Here is a 17,742-nt window from a genome sequence, read left to right as displayed (position 1 = left end):
TATCAGAGGAGTCAACATGCTCAGAAAAAAAAAAGGGAGATTTGAGATAAGTACGCATCAGAGATTTTCAAACACCTGAGTAGCACAAGGGGTTATCCAGAATACACAGCAAATGGAGGAAGGAGATGTAACTGACCTGGGGATACCCTATATTGATCCACCTCCCCCCAAAATCACCAGGTAACCTAAAGAGCTGACAGTACAGGCATTGTTGCAATTTCAGATGAGATGTTAAACCAAGGCCCATCTGCCCTCTCGGGTGGACGTAAAAGATCCCATGGCACTATTTCAAAGAACAGGAGAAGTTACTGAAGTGATAATGAAGCTATCTAGCAGGGTGTACTTTACATTAAGTGAAGCAAAGAAGAGGCAGAGGTGCTGGATTGTGGAGTTAAGTATAAACACACAACTTTTATTATAGGCCAATCGCTACAGAGGGTATTCCCCACAAAACCATGCCATTGTAGTCAATACATTGCACCAGTAGTGGTGCCCACCTAAAAAAACTGGCCAACCTCAGGGTGCTGCCCCTTTTAAAGACAGGGACTAAGCAGTGTGGAATAGCTGATGTAATGGTTGGAAGGATTTGCCGTACTTTACTGTACGATTTAATGAATTCTGGCACTTTGCCTCCTTGTGAAAGAATGTTTTGCAGCCACTCCCCATTCTGAAGTACAAAAATAAAAAAGCGCACGTCAAGGCTGGTCGCAGGTGGGGGGCGAGGCCCAGGCCTACGGGCCTAGTGCGGTAGATGTTGGGACTCGCTGCCAAAACACGGTCACTGGAGCAAGGAAAGAAAAAAGGGCGGGGGAGCGGGGTTTCTTTTTCAAAGTCTTGATAGAAAATGTTTTCTACAATCTGCTGTTCCTGATGGAGTGAAGATATGCAATAATAATCCAGGAAGCCTCGCTTTTAACAAAAAAAAGCCTGAACAGATGGGAGTGGTGGCATTCTGCAAGGTGTGCGTTAAGGGGCATTGAGTCTCTCTCTCATCTTCTGAAGGCTTTACAGTTCTGCCACTTTGCCCAAGTGGCCCTCTTTTACACGTTGAGCCTAGACAGAGATGGTCAGCTGGCTAGTAAACCATGGGGTGCAGCACGATCCCACCCTCACCTGACACCCACTTGGGGTTTCCAGCAGAGAGTTGCTAGGTGAAGCGCAGGGAACTCTGGCTGACTTTTTACCCATTCCCCCCTTAACCCAGGGGTACAGAGACTAAATTGTAGAATCATTGCCAGGTGCACTGGCCACAAACAACTAACTTGAATACGGAGCAGTGATCCATAAAACACAGACCTTCCGATCCTTACAGCTCCGTACCATGGCACTTACTCGTACAAAAGAGGCACGGACGAGCTGAAAGGAACTGTTGCCAACCTTGCCTTAAGTACCAGTGGATCAGACATTGAACATATAGCATAAACAGGCCATTCGGCCCAACTGGTTTATGCTCCACACGAGCCTCCTCCCATCCCTTGTCATCTCACCCTATCAGCATATCCTTCTATTCCTTTCTCCCTCGTGTACTAGAGTTCCCCCCCTTTTTTGGTGGAATGTGATTTGGTAGAACATTGAAACCGAGGAGCCATTATATGACTGGAACGACAAACAGAAAATAACTGGATTCTGGGGGGGGGAAAAAAAAAAGGGAAACACAAGAGCTTAAACACTTAACTGTAGAAGAACAATGATGAGCTTAAGGATCACAATGAAGGCACAGATCACACATCCCATATGTGCCAGTGTTTTAAGCCAACAGCCATTTTAACCCTTGTGTCAACAAGTGTCATCATAGAAATACACTTTTAAAAAATCAACAGGTTCTTTGTAATCAAGAATTTCACCTGCTCAAATAGAACCATCCTTCCTTAAATTTAACAGACTCTAACATCCTGGTTCAAACTGCTTATCACAGCAGCTGTGCTAAGCACCAGCACTGAGCTGGCTTCTCAACTGAAAACAACTCACTGGAGTGCAGACTATTTCACAGTTTAATCTAGAGGGACTGCATTCCATTGGCCTCTAAAAATAGTACAGCCCTCACGGATCGCAACAGCCAGTAGCTTAAAAAGGGGTCAGCGAGTCTGCGAGAGAGAGCGAGAGAGAGAGACACACAGACAGAAAAAAATGACACACACCAATCCCCCACTCCCGTGAAACACAGGGCTCGTCTTTAACCAACATCTGTCTACACAGTCCTGTTCTGGAGAGAGTCAGTTCAGCCATGAACTTATCTGGTTGAGACTAGCTTTACAAAGCCAATCACACAACATGAAATCTCAGCCCACCTCAGAGACCGTCCAGGTTTGAGGGGGGAGATGAACGTTGTGAAAAAAATGGTTAGAAAAGCAAAAACATTTGCAAAGACCTCTCAGTAGAATGGTTGCTGGGGGGGCATTGAGCCCTGGCAGTGTACAGGGGGCAGCCAGTCCAGTGCCAATGTTGCTGCCCTACAGAGGGGTACTGTACAACTACGACAGCCCAATGGTATGAATTACAGGCAACTCACTGCACGATCTACGGACACTGGCTGTCGAACAATCGTATCCGCCAGGGCTGCGTTAACACTCGCGCCTCGGAGAGAAAACAGCGTGCGTTCAAGTCCCGCTCCAGAGACACGAACACAACCGAGGCCGACACTCACTCACCAGTTCTGAGGGAGTCCTGCACTGTCGGAGGTGCCGTCTTTCAGATGAGACGTTAAACCGAGGCCCCCACCTGCCCTCTCAGGTGGATGTAAAAGATCCTGCGGCACTTTTAGAAGAGCAGGGGAGTTTGCCCCACTGTCCTGGGCAATATTTACCTCAACCAACATCACTAAAACAGGTTATCTGGTCATTTCTCACTACCGTTTGTGGGAGCTTGCTGTACGCAGATTGACTGCAGCGCTTCCCTACATTACAATAGTGACTACACTTCAAAAAGTATTAGTTGTAAGGCACTTCGGGACATCCTGAAAGGCACTATATAAATGCAAGTTGTTCTTTCTTTGAAGTCAGCAATCGTCATACTATTGCAAGACTGCCCCTCCCCCATGCCTAAAAACAAAAATGCAACTGTACATCATTATTTGCGCCTCAGGTATGTGACAAAAGAATTTGCATCTATATGGCAGGATGTCCCAAAGTGCTTCACAAGTCAATGAAGCACTTTTTGAAGTGTAGCAATGTAGGGAATTGCCATGATGTCAATCCTATCCCAAGTCCATGGTCACAGCGAGCAAGTGCGCTCCGCAGTGCAGGGAGCCACAAAGTAGGTCATAGGTGCAAGCCCAGCTCTTGCTGAGTTAGTCAACTTTTGACAGGGGTGGCGGTTTGGACACTAATTGGCTTCAGCACCCCAAAGGGGGGTAGGGGATGATTGGGTGGGGAGGAAATTAGCTGGGGATTCTGCTGCCGATCACCATGGCTCCTGCCGAAACATGCATAAGCATCGGCATCTAGCAAGGACGGGGTCAGGTTAGGGGATCCTCAGTCAGGGAACACACTGTACGGGTGAGAAGGGTATGCGTTCTCAGTGTCCACCTGCCTTGTTCTCGTCCTGGGCCGGTGGTGCCTGCTCCACTTTGGCCGTTTTTTTTTTGCTTCCATTTCCACCTGCCTTTCCCCTCACCCAGTAATAGGTTTTTGTTGTTAGGAAGGGTATTAAAGGATATGGAATCAAGGCAGGTAGACAGAGTTAAGCTGCAGATCAGCCATGATCTCAATGAAGGGTGGAACAGGCTTGAGGGACTGAATAGGAACAGGAGTAGGCCATTCACACATTCTCCGTGTCGTAGAATCAGAAAGGTTACAGCATGGAAGGAGGCCATTCGAGTCCATGCCAGCTCTGTGCAAGAGCAATCCAGCTAGTCCCACTCCCCCACAATTTTTTTCAAGTACTTATCCAGTTCCCATTTGAAGGCCACGATTGAATCTGCCTCCACCACCCCCTCGGGCAGTGCATTCCAGATCCTAAGCACTCGCTGCGTAAAAAAGTTTTTCTTCATGTCACCTTTGGTTCTTTTGCGAATCACCTTAAATCTGTGTCCTTTGGTTCTTGACCCTTCCACCAATGGAAACAGTTTCTCTATCTACATCCTTCATGATTTTAAATACTTCTATCAAATCTCCTCTCAACCTTCTCTGTTCTAAGGAGAACAACCCCAGCTTCTCCAGTCTATCCATGTTAACTAAAATCCCTCATCCCTGGAATCATTCTAGTAAATCTCTTCTGCATCCCAAGGTCTTCACATCTTTCCTGAAATGTGGTGCCCAGAACTGGACACGATACTTCAGTTGTGGACAAACCAGTGTTTTATAAAGTGTCTCCCAAAGAATTTTTTAAAAAATTGTTCAGATGTCACTCATTACTCGTTAATATCACCTCAGCCATTTAACCATCTGTTTTCCATATCTCTTATTTTTTTGGTTCCTCCTTTTTTTAAAAAAAATAAAAAACACTGCTTATCTATAATATCCTCCAGTTCTAATAAAGGGTCCACGCCCAATCCGTTAATCCCTCCCTCTGTTCTCTCCACAAATACGGCTCAAGTTGGTTAAAGTTTCCAACATTGGGTGCTTTGTTGCTGGATCAGGTTAGGTTTTGATTGGCTGTGAAGTGCTTCGGGGTGTCCAGAGGTCGTTAAAGGCTCTATATAAATGAAAGTTCTTTCTTTCCTGCCGTCACCCTCAAGTGTCCAGGCTCACGAGAGAAAGAACGGACAGGCCAATCGATACCCATGAAACTACAACCAGGAGTCCAGTACCTTCAGGAGACGAGGGGAGGTTGGAAAATACTTTTTTTTGAAAAGGCAGAATTAGCAGTCTGCCAAACATCTAAAAAGAGATGTCAGTTCACTCAACCCTTCCTGAATCAATTTCTCCGTACAAGCTCAGCACTCCCAATTGCCAACCATTATTGCTACAACATTTCACTTTTTGAACTTTACACAATAAGCTGACTTTAACCCCGTCCCATCTGCTCTCTTTCCACCTTGCATAACATCACTGGCTCCAGCAGCACTGCTCCATGGTTAGCCAATAGCAGATTGTTTGAAAACACACCCATGTCGGACTGCAAATCATCCAAAAACTGAAATAAATACACTGATGCACAGACAAGCATTTCTATAATGCAGGGGATGTTACAGCACAGTAACTGACTGGCATCACAGTACATCAGGCACTCCCCTTGGTTCAGACTGTTTCATACTTGGGAGATGAATCTGCTAGATTTGGGGAGAAATACTTGCAATATATCAGTGAGGCCAGTGTTCCATCAATAAGTGGCAGGCACCGTCTACAAGCTGTTAAATGCTCCCAAGAACCAGTCAATAAAAAACACTTCACAATCCCAAACATTCCTACCAACAGCAATTTGCATTTATATAGCGCCTTTTAACGTGGTAAAACATCCCAAGGTGCTTCACAGGAGCGTAAATCAGACAAACTTTGATCTTGAGCCACATAAGGAGATATTAGGACAGGTGAGCAAAAGCTTGGTCAAAGAGGTAGGTTTTAAGATGTGTTTTTTTTTAAAAAAAAGAAAGAGGCAGAGAGGTTTAGGGAGGGAATTCCAGAGCTTAGGGCCTAGGCAGCTGAAGGCACGGCCGGCAATGGTGGGGCAGTGAAAAACAACATTTTAAGTTGCCCATTTTAACCCTTGCGTCAACATACGGCAGGGAGGGGTAACAATCAGCTTTCTCCACTGGAATTGCGTTCAGTACCAACCAGATCAGTTGGACACTGGACTTCCTCATTAGAAGCAAAGACCACATCACTACATTCCACCCATTCGGAGCTTTAGATTCAGTGCAGGAGACCGGCCGGTGTGTTCATCTAGTGTTCGTCCGTAAAACTTCTACATAACAAATACTTCTCAATGGGGAACTTTCTGGGACTTACTTGGCTGTTGTGCGAGGGCTTATTATCTGCAGGGCTAATTTGCAACTATTGAGACAATACAAAGGAGGTGTGGACGCATTTTTTTTTTCTTGAACATCTCCTGACACTACTTTTGTGCAAATGCCATGGTTTGGAATTAAACGGAGTGGGCCAAGTTTTACCTAATTTTAAAAAAAAACTGCAAATGCCATTCTTGTATTTAGGATTCTACTACAATGGGATATTGTGATGGGAAACAGATAGTTGGCTTGTTTGAGAGATTTTTGTAACTTTGAAGGCAGCTTGCCACCTCATTTATACACTCGCAGTGGGTTCAGGTCCCACTCGAGACTGGAGCACAAAATCTAGGCTGACTTCAGTGCAGTACTGAAGGAGTGCTGCACTGTTGGAGGTGCCGTTTTTCGGGTGAAACGTAAAACCGAGGCCCCGGTCTGCCCTCTCAGGTGGATGTAAAAAGATCCGGTGGCACTATGAAGAGCAGGGGAGTTCTCCCTGGTGTCCTGGTCAATATTTATCCCTCAACCAACATCACTAAAAACAGATGATCTGGTCATTATCTCATTTGTGGGAGCTTGCTGTGCACAAATTGGCTGCTGCGTTTCCTACAGTACAACAATGACTACACTTTACAGCCAATGAAGTACTTTTAAAGAGCTTTGGGACATCCAGAGGTCGTGGGAAAGGGGAGTTATATAAATGCAAGTCTTTCTTGCCTGCAAACCACTGCTTTTTGCAGTCTGCAATGCAATTTTATTTCTAATAAAAAACCAATTTTTTTTTAAAAAAAGTTAAATCTTAAATTTAAAGAAAAAAGGATTGTGCACTTCTGCACACCTCAGTTCACAATTTTGTGCCGATTGAAATAAATGGTCGTTAACTAGCAGGCAGAAGCTGAAAATCACAGTCAAAACATCTGCAATGCACAGCTGGCTGCAGAAAAACGAGGGAAAAAAAGACGGATGTGTTGTTTTAGGGTGATCCTTCGTCAAAACTCAGTTTTAAGGGTTTTATTTCAATTGCATTGACTTACCCTCTCCCGCCTGAAGCCATTTTAAGATTTAAAAAACACATTTTGAGTAGTTAAAAATCAGCATATCCTACCTTTAGATTGCCACAGGATAAGCTTGACTGTAGAATACCATGGTTGGGACTATTGTGCTTTGTAAAAAAAGGTTCAGCTCACAAATTAACACAGGAGTTAGGTACTTGAGCCCATGAGGTGGTATTGGTCTGAACCAGAGTTCATATTTAATACACTAACCCTTTCAATGATACATTATTTTAGGCTTGAAAGCAAATGACAGTAGTCTCCAAAATTGACCAAAATAAATTCTCAAAAAGCAAATTTCCACAGCTCTCCTTAAAACAAAACCTCATTCTTTCGGTACTTTTGCAAGTCAACCACTGCTGTAATCTATTCTTGTGTACTTTAAGCTTTTCCCCCCCTCCCTGCAATAAAGTGATGAAATGTCAAGTACACCTGAAGCTCATTTATGACTAGCCCATGTCCCACTGCACGTTCACTAACTCCTTTTGTTTAAGTGTCACGAAGCCCGTGTTTGCTGCTGTATGAGCTGTTCCCCTTTCTTTTTTGCATTGGATTGGAGTTTTTTTTTTGGGGGGGGGGGGGGGTGCAAAGGGGGTCAGATTTTGGTCATTTCCTTGGCATGTATGAAATCCAAGGACAAAATCCTTCGGGATCTAGCAGGGAGTTGGGATAGCTACCACTGGCAAGTGGGTACAAATCCAGCCCAGAGCGATGGGATGAAAGGCCCCCTCTGTTGGCAACAAGGTCCTAAATCAAGCTCTAGTAGGTCAGGGTTGACAGTAAAAAAAACAGGAGCTTTACTCTGAACACTTGATGCTGACATTGTGTATTTGAAAGAAACATTCCCATTCCCCAGCACTAATTTCACACCATTTAGAATTACAAAAATATTTTGATGGTGGAAGTTAAATACTTTGCTGTCTCTTGTTTAATACAAAATGTTAAAAGATATTCCAGACTTTGATGGTGGCATTTGACTACCCTGCTTGTGGGTAATGAACTTCAGATAGTATTAGTTTGTTATGTGGGAGATAAGTTCTCTATAATTTAGCATCCAAAATAACAGATCCGTACAATAGTGAATGCTGTGAATTAATCTCAGAGGTGGCATCTATTCACACTTTTATAAACTGTCTGAACTCCTTGACTTGATTCCGGTCTGTAATCCTCTGGAACATAGGAACAGGAGGAGGCCATTCAGCCCCTCGAGCCTGTTCCACCATTCAATTAGATTATGGCGGATCTGTATCTTAACTCCATCTACCTGCCTTGGTTCCATGACCCTTAATACCCTCAGTTTTGAGATTTTCACTGGACACCCAACCACAGCTTTTTGGGGGTGGGGGAAGAGAGTTCCAGATTTCCACTACCCTCTGTGTGAAGAAGTGCTTCCTGACATCACCCCTGAACAGCCCCGCTCTAATTTTAAGGTTATGCCCCCTTGTTCTGGACTCCCCCACCAGGGGAAATTGCTTTGAAGTAAGTTTTATTCCCTAAAAAAATTCCCAGAGATCCATTTCCTCTGAAGTCAAAAAAACATTTACTAAACTCATTGGTTTATAATGGCAGGTTTGCAAGAAGAATTTTTCTTATTGGTTAGGAGGCACTTTGGGGTGTCTTAGACACTAAATACAAGCTATTTCTTTCTTATACACAGTAGTTTGCCCAAGACAATAAGGGGTACTTTTACAATTCTATCCCAGGGTGGATTGGACAGTTAATCAAAACACAGCTCCAATTACACAAAGCTCCCGTGCAGTTTAGTTGCATAACCTGCCTGGGTATTTCACTACTGTACATCATGTGATTTTTAAACCACAGTTTGAGTCAATAACTAACAGAAGGAAGGTTGTTCTAAACCAGGTAAACAAACTCTTGTAACACTTCAATAGTGACAGGGTACAGTCACAAGTAGTAAAGTCAAGGCTAGGGTACCAACAAATCCATCGACTCTATCCAAACTATGGATAGGCCCATCAAGTCCTTGCTAAACCAATACAGAATATCACAGGTGTCTGTGGGGGAGAGGGCACATTACTGATCCCATTAAATATCCGGCAGCATCTCCCACCCAAACTATCGTTACAGCAACAATAATTGTTGCTGCCTCATTTACAAGGTTGGCATGGGGACTAACAGGCTAAAGGATCACTGTCTTCATTAAACAGGCTTCAATAAACCTTTCCTACGTGTTTGCCAAATACTGCAGCTAGGTTCTGATAAATGACATTCTTGCACATGGAAACAGCATTACATCAGGAGCCAGTATCACAGTGAAAGTGATATCGTACCTCCCAACACAAAGACACCATGGTCTACTTTACTCTCTGTGCGTAATTAAAAGAGAGAATGCCTTTTAATTAAAACTCTTACTGGTTTACAAGGGCCGCTTAGTAAGAGAATTTTTACGTCACTTTTCAAAAAGAGGAAAATACAGCCCAATCTTTAAGTAACTGCAACCTAACTTTTTAAACTGCAGGAATTCCTGGAATGCTAATATGTAGATGTTTCCAGCAACTTTATAAATCATTATGTAAAAAAACACACTGGTGTGACACTACATTAATTGCATGATGGGACAGCCCTGTGCTTTGGGCTGCACCATTTTAAAATAACAATCCTATCAGTTTTTGGTAGATTTTTTTTAATGGATTTTTAAATCATTCAAATTAAAGAGAACTGTACTGCTAGATTAAGAAAGGCAATGTTAAAGAAAAGGTCCAGACATCAAATGTGGAAATGTTTTGAGATTTTATTCTTGATTCCTTTAAGATAGATTCTTACAGCACGGGAGGCCATTCAGCCCATCATGCCTGTGCCAGCTCTTTGAAAGAGCTGTCCAATTTGCAAGTTAGTCCTCTTCAAGTACATGTCCAATTGCCTTTTGAAAGATGCAACACACCAGGGTTACATCACATATGGGGGGGGGGGGGGGGGGGGGAGGAAAGAGAAAGAAGTCCCCCTCCCCTCTAGCCTCCATGTTGCCTGGTAACAAGGCAAATGAGCTTATTGTTAATAGTCCCTGGACTTTTAGCAATTCAGGAGGAGGAGAGAGACTCTGTACAGACACTACACCCAAGAGCAGGCACAGCACTTGTGTTTACCCAAGAATTCAGTCAACAGACTCAGTCCTTCTCAGAGAGTTAATAACTTATTAAATACAGACCAATCATCAAGAATATCTTTGAGAATCAATACCCTGGGGATATTTCTGAAATCTTAACTTTCAAAGAAAATTTCTAATCTGTGAAATTATCAGTTAAGTGCCAAAAAATTACTGCCAATACCACAACAGAAGATTATATTGAAATATCAAACCTTTTCATTTCTAGTAATTTTTTCCATTTATATACACGTTCCCATATATAACTTCAAAATACTGTAACACCCCTGCAATTACTCAGCTCAAGCAAAAAGAGAGACAGTAAAATCCAGCCAGTAATTCAATGGGGAATTGGATATATACTTGAAAAGGATAACATTTGTAGGCCTATGGGGAAAGAGCAGGGGAATGGGACAAAATGGATAGCTTTTTCCAAAGAGCCAGCACAGGCACGATGGGCCGAATTGCCTATAGTCTTTAAAGAAGTACTTTCAGCAAAGTTCAGGATCAGTACTTGGGTTGCTACAAACTCTTGAGTCCAGTGTAGTTAAACAATGTAACAACTCAGTGGGGGAATTCGGAGTATTACAAACGGTGATTGATAAATACTGACATTTTTTTTAAAAAAGTTAACACTTTAGGAAAATGTTCACTGACGATGTAAAATGCCTCCATAAAATTGCAAGATTAAAAAGGTTCTTACAAAAGACTGAAAACACAGTTATTGGAGATACGGTCGGCACCAAACAGGTTGGTAATTTACGTTCGCCCGTCTCCACACCCTCCAGAGTAGCCAAGGTTGGCCATAGTCAGCAAACCCCAGCACTAGAGTGGAGGGGGGCACTGGAGGTCTGCTATCCCCATCAACTCCTCTCCCCCCCCCCCCAGTGCTTTATATCGCCCCTCTACCCCATTCAATCCCCCAAATTCCCCCCTTGAATTCCTCCCCCCGCCCATTAACTCTTGAAAATGCAATTGCACCTTGGAGGGGGCAGTGGGCAAATTATTCAGTGCGATCCCATCTCTTTTCTCAATCTGCAGTGATTCAATAAGCTGGCTTGAAAGTCGCATTTCAAATCCTCTCGGTAAAAAACACAAAATGATACAGGGGTTGGGGGGGGGTATCTGTTTATTTAATAAACGAAAAACAAACAAGAGCGTTGCCAGGTTTCACCGCACAGTTAGCGATTCTCTTAACGAACGGGCTGTGATTTTATTAGTGAGTCGTTAAGTTGTGGGAAAGGCAGACCCATAACTCGGGATCATCGTTAAATGAGGAATTTCATTCCCCTCCCCCAGGTTGCGTCCAGGATCTATTCCCAACCCAGTTGAAAAAGCTTCTTAAAAGATTCCACTCAACCATTTCAAATTAACTGGGAGTACATTTAAATTCTCATTAACTTTCCTCTGGATCGGAGGATTATTTTAAAACAAAAAAAAAAGATTAAAATAGGGTTAAAGATCCAGACCGCGAAGATCCCATAAAAAAAAAAGTCTTAAAACTTCAAAAAAAGTTTTCAAAAAAGAATTGGATTGCAAAAATCCGTGTCCCAAGCAATCTCGACCCTTGTTCAAAACTTTAGGTGGTTTACCTGTTCTCGGATTATAAAGAAAAGGCTCGATTTTTTAAACCAATAAAAGATTAATAATCTCCGGTACTCACCGTCTTGGCCGAAGAAATGTCCCACATGGAAACCAAAAACAACGTAACTAGCGCGCAGATTTTCAACATTTTTTGAACTTTCCGATAGTCTCTTAAACTTTTTGTTCTTTAAACCGGCTGTTTCTCTTCCCTCGACACCGACTCCGCACTCTCGCTGTTTGTTTTTTATTCCTCCGATTTCCCCCCGCCTCTTTTTGTTTTTGACGGAATGTGCGAGTTTGGCGAAACTTGCTATGAATTTGCGGGGCGAGTTTCCTGCATCAATTTCCTTGTGGATGTTTCAGTCTCTCTCTCTCTCTCTCTCTCTCGCGTGCGCCGTAACAATGAGCAAATTACAGCCTGAAACTGACTCGAGTACCAAAGATGTCCTGTAATGCCTCCCTGGCCAATCCTCCAACTCTTTTATACCAACCCCCCCCACCGACCCGCCCCTTCTTTTCTCTCTCTGCGTGAGCGTAATTTCCGCACGGACTAACCCACACACAGTTTTATGAGACACGCTGGAACAGGTTCAATTATGTAAGAGAGAGGAGGAGGAGGAGGGGGAGAAAAAAACCCCAGCGCAGGCACGTCAGCACATAATTGCAAAAAAAAAATCCCATGGCTTTCAATTCCTGCTATATTTCCTCCCCCTCCCCTCCACGACCACCACATGTTCTCTAAACTCACACTGCAGGGTCTCACGCCGCCTGTGTGAGATTGAAAAGTTCCAGAATGGACGAGGAGAAAGATCATTTAATTGTGGAATGAGTTTGGAGCCAAGTGTGCCCTTCCTCTAAATTATCAGAAGGTGGCAGGGGAGAGACGAAGGATTGATCTCATTATTTCGGTCCATGATGACATCGTTGATTAAGGAAAGATTCCGATGAGCTTTCACAACGTTACCTGTGAACTGGGAATTTCCTCCCCAAACCTCTCCCGCCTCTCTCTGTTCCTAAACAAAAAAAAACTACCACTTTGACCAAGCGTTTGGTCACCTGTTCTAATAATGTCTCCTTTGGCTCGGTGTCAATCTTTTTTTTTTGTCTGATTTACGCTCCTGTGAAGCGCCTTGGTACGTTCTATTACGTTAAAGGCGCTATATAAATGCAGGTTCTTGTTGATATTTCCTGGAACCGCTGACTCGTGCTGGGGCCCCGCACTGGTGGGTTCACACCGTGAGTGCTGGCAGGCTGCTCAGCTAAAGAGGGCATCAGAGGCACCCTCAGTCCTGTCGTCATCCAGCACTTTCCAGCGGGGGGTTCAATGACAGGAACCAACCTGGGTTGATTTTTTTCTTCTCTCCTCTCCCTTAATAATATGGGGATGGTGAGGCCAATGGTAACACTGCCCTCTCCCCACACAGCAGATATCAGCTAACTCAGCACAAACCAGTCACCGAGTTGTGTGCCTCTATTACTCATTGGCAACCAGCACATCAGTGAGATCAGTTCTTTTTTTAATGTGCTGTGGTTGATGTCAGTGGTTTTAGAAATGCCGGCCTGATCGTAGATAACGGTGATAAAAAAAAGGATGTGCTTTTCTTGCGTTGCAGTTTCTAACGTGCAGTTTCCTGGGGTAGACCGCGTGCTGTGACGTTCGGAGGAAGGGATTAAACCCGGCGTTTCACTTCATCAGCGGCTCAGCGGCTTCCTGGGACTGAGCCACACACAAACCCCCTGATTGTGCCCCCATTCCGTTCGCCTTTACTCTCATCCATGGCTCCGTGGGTCGCACTCTCTCGCCTCTGAGTCAGAAGGTCGTGGGTTCGAGTCCCACTCCAGAGACTTGAGCACAAAATCCAGGCCGACACTCCCAGTGCGGTACTGAGGGAGTGCTGCACTGTTGGGAGGTGCTGGCTTTCTGATGAGACTTTTTTTGAGGCACCACCTGCCCTCTCAGGTGGACGTTAAAGATCCCACGGCACTGTTTCACTGTTGTAATGTCGGAAACGCAGCAGCCAATTTGCGCACAGCAAGGTCCCACAAACAGTACTGTGATAATCTGTTTTAGTGAAGTTGGTTCAGGGATAAATTTTGGCCAGGACACCGGGGAGAACTCCCCTGCTCTTACATAAGAACATAAGAAATAGGAGCGGGAGTAGGCCACACGGCCCCTCCACCCTGCTCCGCCATTCAATAAGATCATGGCTGATCCTCGACCTCAACTCCACTTTCCCGCCCAATCCCCATATCCCTTGATTCCCCCAGAGTCTAAAAATCTATCGACCTCAGCCTTGAACATATTCAATGACTCAGCATCCACAACCCTCTGGAGTAGAGAATTCCAAAGATTCACAACTCTCTGAGTGAAGAAATTCCTCCTCATCTCAGTCTTAAATGGCTGACCCCTTATCCTGAGACTATACCCTCTAGTTCTAGACTCTCCAGCCAAGGGAAACAACCTCTCAGCATCTACCCTGTCAAGCCCCCTCATAATCTTATATGTTCCAATTAGATCACCCCTCATTCTTCTAAACTCCAGAGAGTATAGGCCCATTCTACTCAATCTCTCCTCAGAGGACAACCCTCTCATCCCAGGAATTAATCTAGTGAACCTTCGTTGCACCGCCTCTAAGGCAAGTATATCCTTCCTTAGGCAAGGAGACCAAAACTGTACACAGTACTCCAGGTAAGTACACACCTTCTTCTTCATTGTCTTCGAAATAGTGCCATGAGATCTTTTATGTCCACCTGAGAGGGCAAACGGTTTAATGTTTCATCTGAAAGATGGCACCTCCGACAGTGCAGCACTCCCCCAGTACAGCACTGGGAGCGTCAGCTTGGATTATGTGTTCAAGTCTCTGGACTAGTGCTCAGGTCAGCTCAGCCATGACACTGCCAGGAAATAGAGAGTTCAGACCACAGAATTTCCCACAGGGAAGGATGGAAAATCCCTGGCTCCCCTTACATGCTTCCCAGCAGCCAGTTTAAAGTGACACCCACAAATTGCTCGGGAGCAGGTTACCAGCCCGAAACGGCCTGTGGCACCAGGAGACTCAATCGGGTAAAATGGGGCAAATCTTTCCCCCCCTCAACTTTCTTCCCTCCTCATCATACATTGGAGAAGGTACAAGGAAGAGCAGCAAGAAGAAGACCAATTAGAAAGGGGATGAGCAATGAGGAAAGATTGGAGATGGTTAACCATCAGCAACTTGTAATTATATATAATGGGGGTGATTTTAATCACCTCATTGCTGTTTGTGGGATCTTGCTGTGCACAAATTGGCTGCTGCCTTTCCCTACATTGCAACAGTGACTACACTTCAAAAGTACTTCATTGGCTGTAAAGCGCTTTGGGACGTCCTGAGGTTGTGAAAGGCGCTATATAAATGCAAGATCTTTCTTTATTTTCCTCTCAATTGTTTCTGTTCTGTAAAGCACAACTTTCTTGTTAAAGTTCTTGGCTAACACAGTCTCTTTAAGGACACAGAGCCAGAGAATCTGTGAGGAGGGCAGCTGATGCAAGGGCCCCTGTCAGAATTCTGGATACTCTTCAAGCACAGAGCCCACAAACTACTTCAATATTTCTTGCTTCTGGCATCAATTACTTTCCAAACTTATCGACCAGCAAACATGCCTCATATCCTTTAACAGTACATTATGTAACTTGCGTGAGGGTTTGCTGGATATTTTCAGAGAATTGGCTACTGGAGCTATTTCACAGAAATTAACAGAATAATGTGCTTTCAGATAGTGTGTTAGAGAGAGAGAGAGAAAGAAAGAAAGAGAGAGAGAAAGAGGTAAAGGGAGAAAGAGAGAGAGGGGGGAAAGCAACTAATAATGTAATTGCTAACAATCTGACAAATTAACTGACGTATTAAAAGAAAGCAAAGTTACATTTATTACTGAGCCATGCAAGATCCATGTTTGATATCTGGCCTCCGTGGAGTTAACTGATCACAGCTACCCTACGACTGGTGTCAGTGCCTCTAGGCTAAGGAGGGGAATATCACACAGGGTTCCTCTTCTGGCCATTATACAGTAACTACTGCTGGAATGTACCATGTTGGATGAGATCAGGATCAGCTGTGATTCCCCCCCCCCCCCCCCCTCTCGGCTCGGTTGAACATGCCGCTGTCAGTCACAGCCTTAGCTGACATGTGAAAACATTAGCACTTGAGTGAGGGGCCGGGGGGGGGCAGCAAAACGGCAATGCCTTCAAGAAAGGAAAAGAAAGGCTGAAAAGTGAATGAAAAATTCATGAGGGCCCAGGTGAAACACGCTCAGAGTCCCCAGAATAGGGCCTGTGGCTAAAATGAAATTGTTCAGGATGCCTTGCTGTGAATAATAACAGATTGAAGGGAATGTTTCCAAAGCTGTAATCTAATCCTAACAATCTCGGATGACGTTCGTGGAACATACAGGCTTCACTGATGCAGTTTAAGGGATTAGTGGAATTGCACAACTCCTCCAGGCTTCCCTCCAGACCTTCTGAGTGCTTGCGATTGCATTGTCTCCACTCCTGACTTCCCACCCTGTCGTCTCTGCTAGCTGTTTGATCAATTAGTTCCATTACCGTCTGTAAAACGGGCTTTTGGAAATGGACTTTATAATGAGATGACTAAGACCTCAGATAATGAAGTAGTCCCTGCCCACTTGCATGCAGCAAGACCTGGGCAACATTCCATAGGAACATAGGAAGAGAAGTAGGCCATTCAACCCCTCAAGCCTGTTCTGCCATTCTGCCAATTACATCAGGCTTGGGCTGATAAGTGGCAAGTAATATTCGAGCCAGAAAAGTGCCAGGCAATGACCATCTCCAAGAGTCTAACCATCTCTCCTTGACTTTCAACAGCGTTACCACCGCTGAGTCCCCCACCATCAACCTCCTGGGGGTTATCATTGACCATATACTCAACTGGACCAGCCATATAAATGCCGTGGCTACTAGAGCAGGTCAGGGGCTGGGTATTCTGCGGCAAGTGACTCACCTCCTGACTCCCCAAAGCTTCTCCACCATCTACAAAACACAAGTCAGGAGAGTGATGGATTACTCTCCACTTGCCTGGATGGTGCAGCTCTAACAACACTCAAGAAGTCCGCTTGATCAACAGCCCATCCACCATTTTACACATCCAGTCCCTCCACACGCTGCACCGTGTACCATCCACAGGATGCACTGCAGCAACTCGCCAAGGCGTCTTCGGCAGCACCTCTCAAACCCGCGACCTCCACCACCTAGAAGGACAAAGACAGCAGGTGCATGGGAACAACACCACCTCCAAGTCACACGCCACCCTGTCGTCGTTGGGTCAAAATCCTGAAACTCCCTACCTAACAGCACTGTGGGAGAACCTTCACCACACAGACTGCAGCGGTTCAAAAAGAAGGCGGCTCACCACCACCTTCTCAAGGGCAACTAGGGATGGGCAATAAACACCGGCCTTGCCAGCGACGCCCACATCCCGAGAATAAATATATTTTAAAAAAGAGGCCTTTCTATTAAGCAAATGGTTAGATCCAGAGCGGAGAAGTGGATTGGTCTGCAAGTTTGGAAGCCAGCAGTGAGCTGGTGAATGCTGCTATGTGTAATGCTGTTTTTCAGCCATAATAAATCAATTTGTTTTTCCTTTATCGCTTGAAGCTGGATTATTAAGAACCATAAAAACAATGTAGCTTAAGAACAGCACAGGCATTGATCCATTTGTCACAAAAACTGGGCACTCTGCAACTTGGTGAACAAACTTTTTGACATTTAGTGCTTCCTTAAGTGTTTGAAAAGTTTTAAAGGGATCATCGTTATTGCAGGTGCATGGCGATTGGATTCCCTTTCTCATTGCTGTGTGCAAACTGTCATTTTCAGGAATTGAATGTACCTAAACTGCCAATCATGGTGAGGCGTGGCCATAAAATGGGACTTATAAGATGGGCCTTTTTTTCCTGCTTTTCTTGAGCAGAGGAAAATGTGACTCCTGGTCTGAGACGGACCCAAGATGCACGTGTGTGTGTGTGTGTGTGTATGTGTGTGTGTGTGTGTGTGTGTGTATGTGTGTGTGTGTATGTGTGTGTGCATGTGTGTATGTGTATGTGTGTGTGTGTATGTGTATGTGTGTGTGTGTGTG

At 44.5% G+C, this 17,742-nt stretch overlaps 1 protein-coding gene across 1 annotated transcript in view; it reads right to left on the bottom strand.

Moving 5' to 3' along the window:
• The window catches only part of sdc4 (syndecan 4), a 34,208-nt gene extending 22,119 nt beyond the window's left edge, over positions 1-12,089 (bottom strand). Inside the window, exon 1 of the mRNA XM_068000230.1 lies at positions 11,700-12,089. Coding sequence (XP_067856331.1) covers positions 11,700-11,768 — 69 coding nt within the window. The 5' untranslated portion in view covers positions 11,769-12,089. The remainder of the gene's footprint in view (positions 1-11,699) is intronic.
• Between the last annotated feature and the right edge of the window lie 5,653 nt (positions 12,090-17,742).

Source organism: Heptranchias perlo, chromosome 19 (assembly GCF_035084215.1).
Source record: "Heptranchias perlo isolate sHepPer1 chromosome 19, sHepPer1.hap1, whole genome shotgun sequence".
In the NCBI taxonomy this organism is placed as follows: domain Eukaryota; kingdom Metazoa; phylum Chordata; class Chondrichthyes; order Hexanchiformes; family Hexanchidae; genus Heptranchias; species Heptranchias perlo.
Note: the sequence above shows the minus strand (reverse complement) of the source record. Positions and strands in the feature narration are given on the sequence as shown.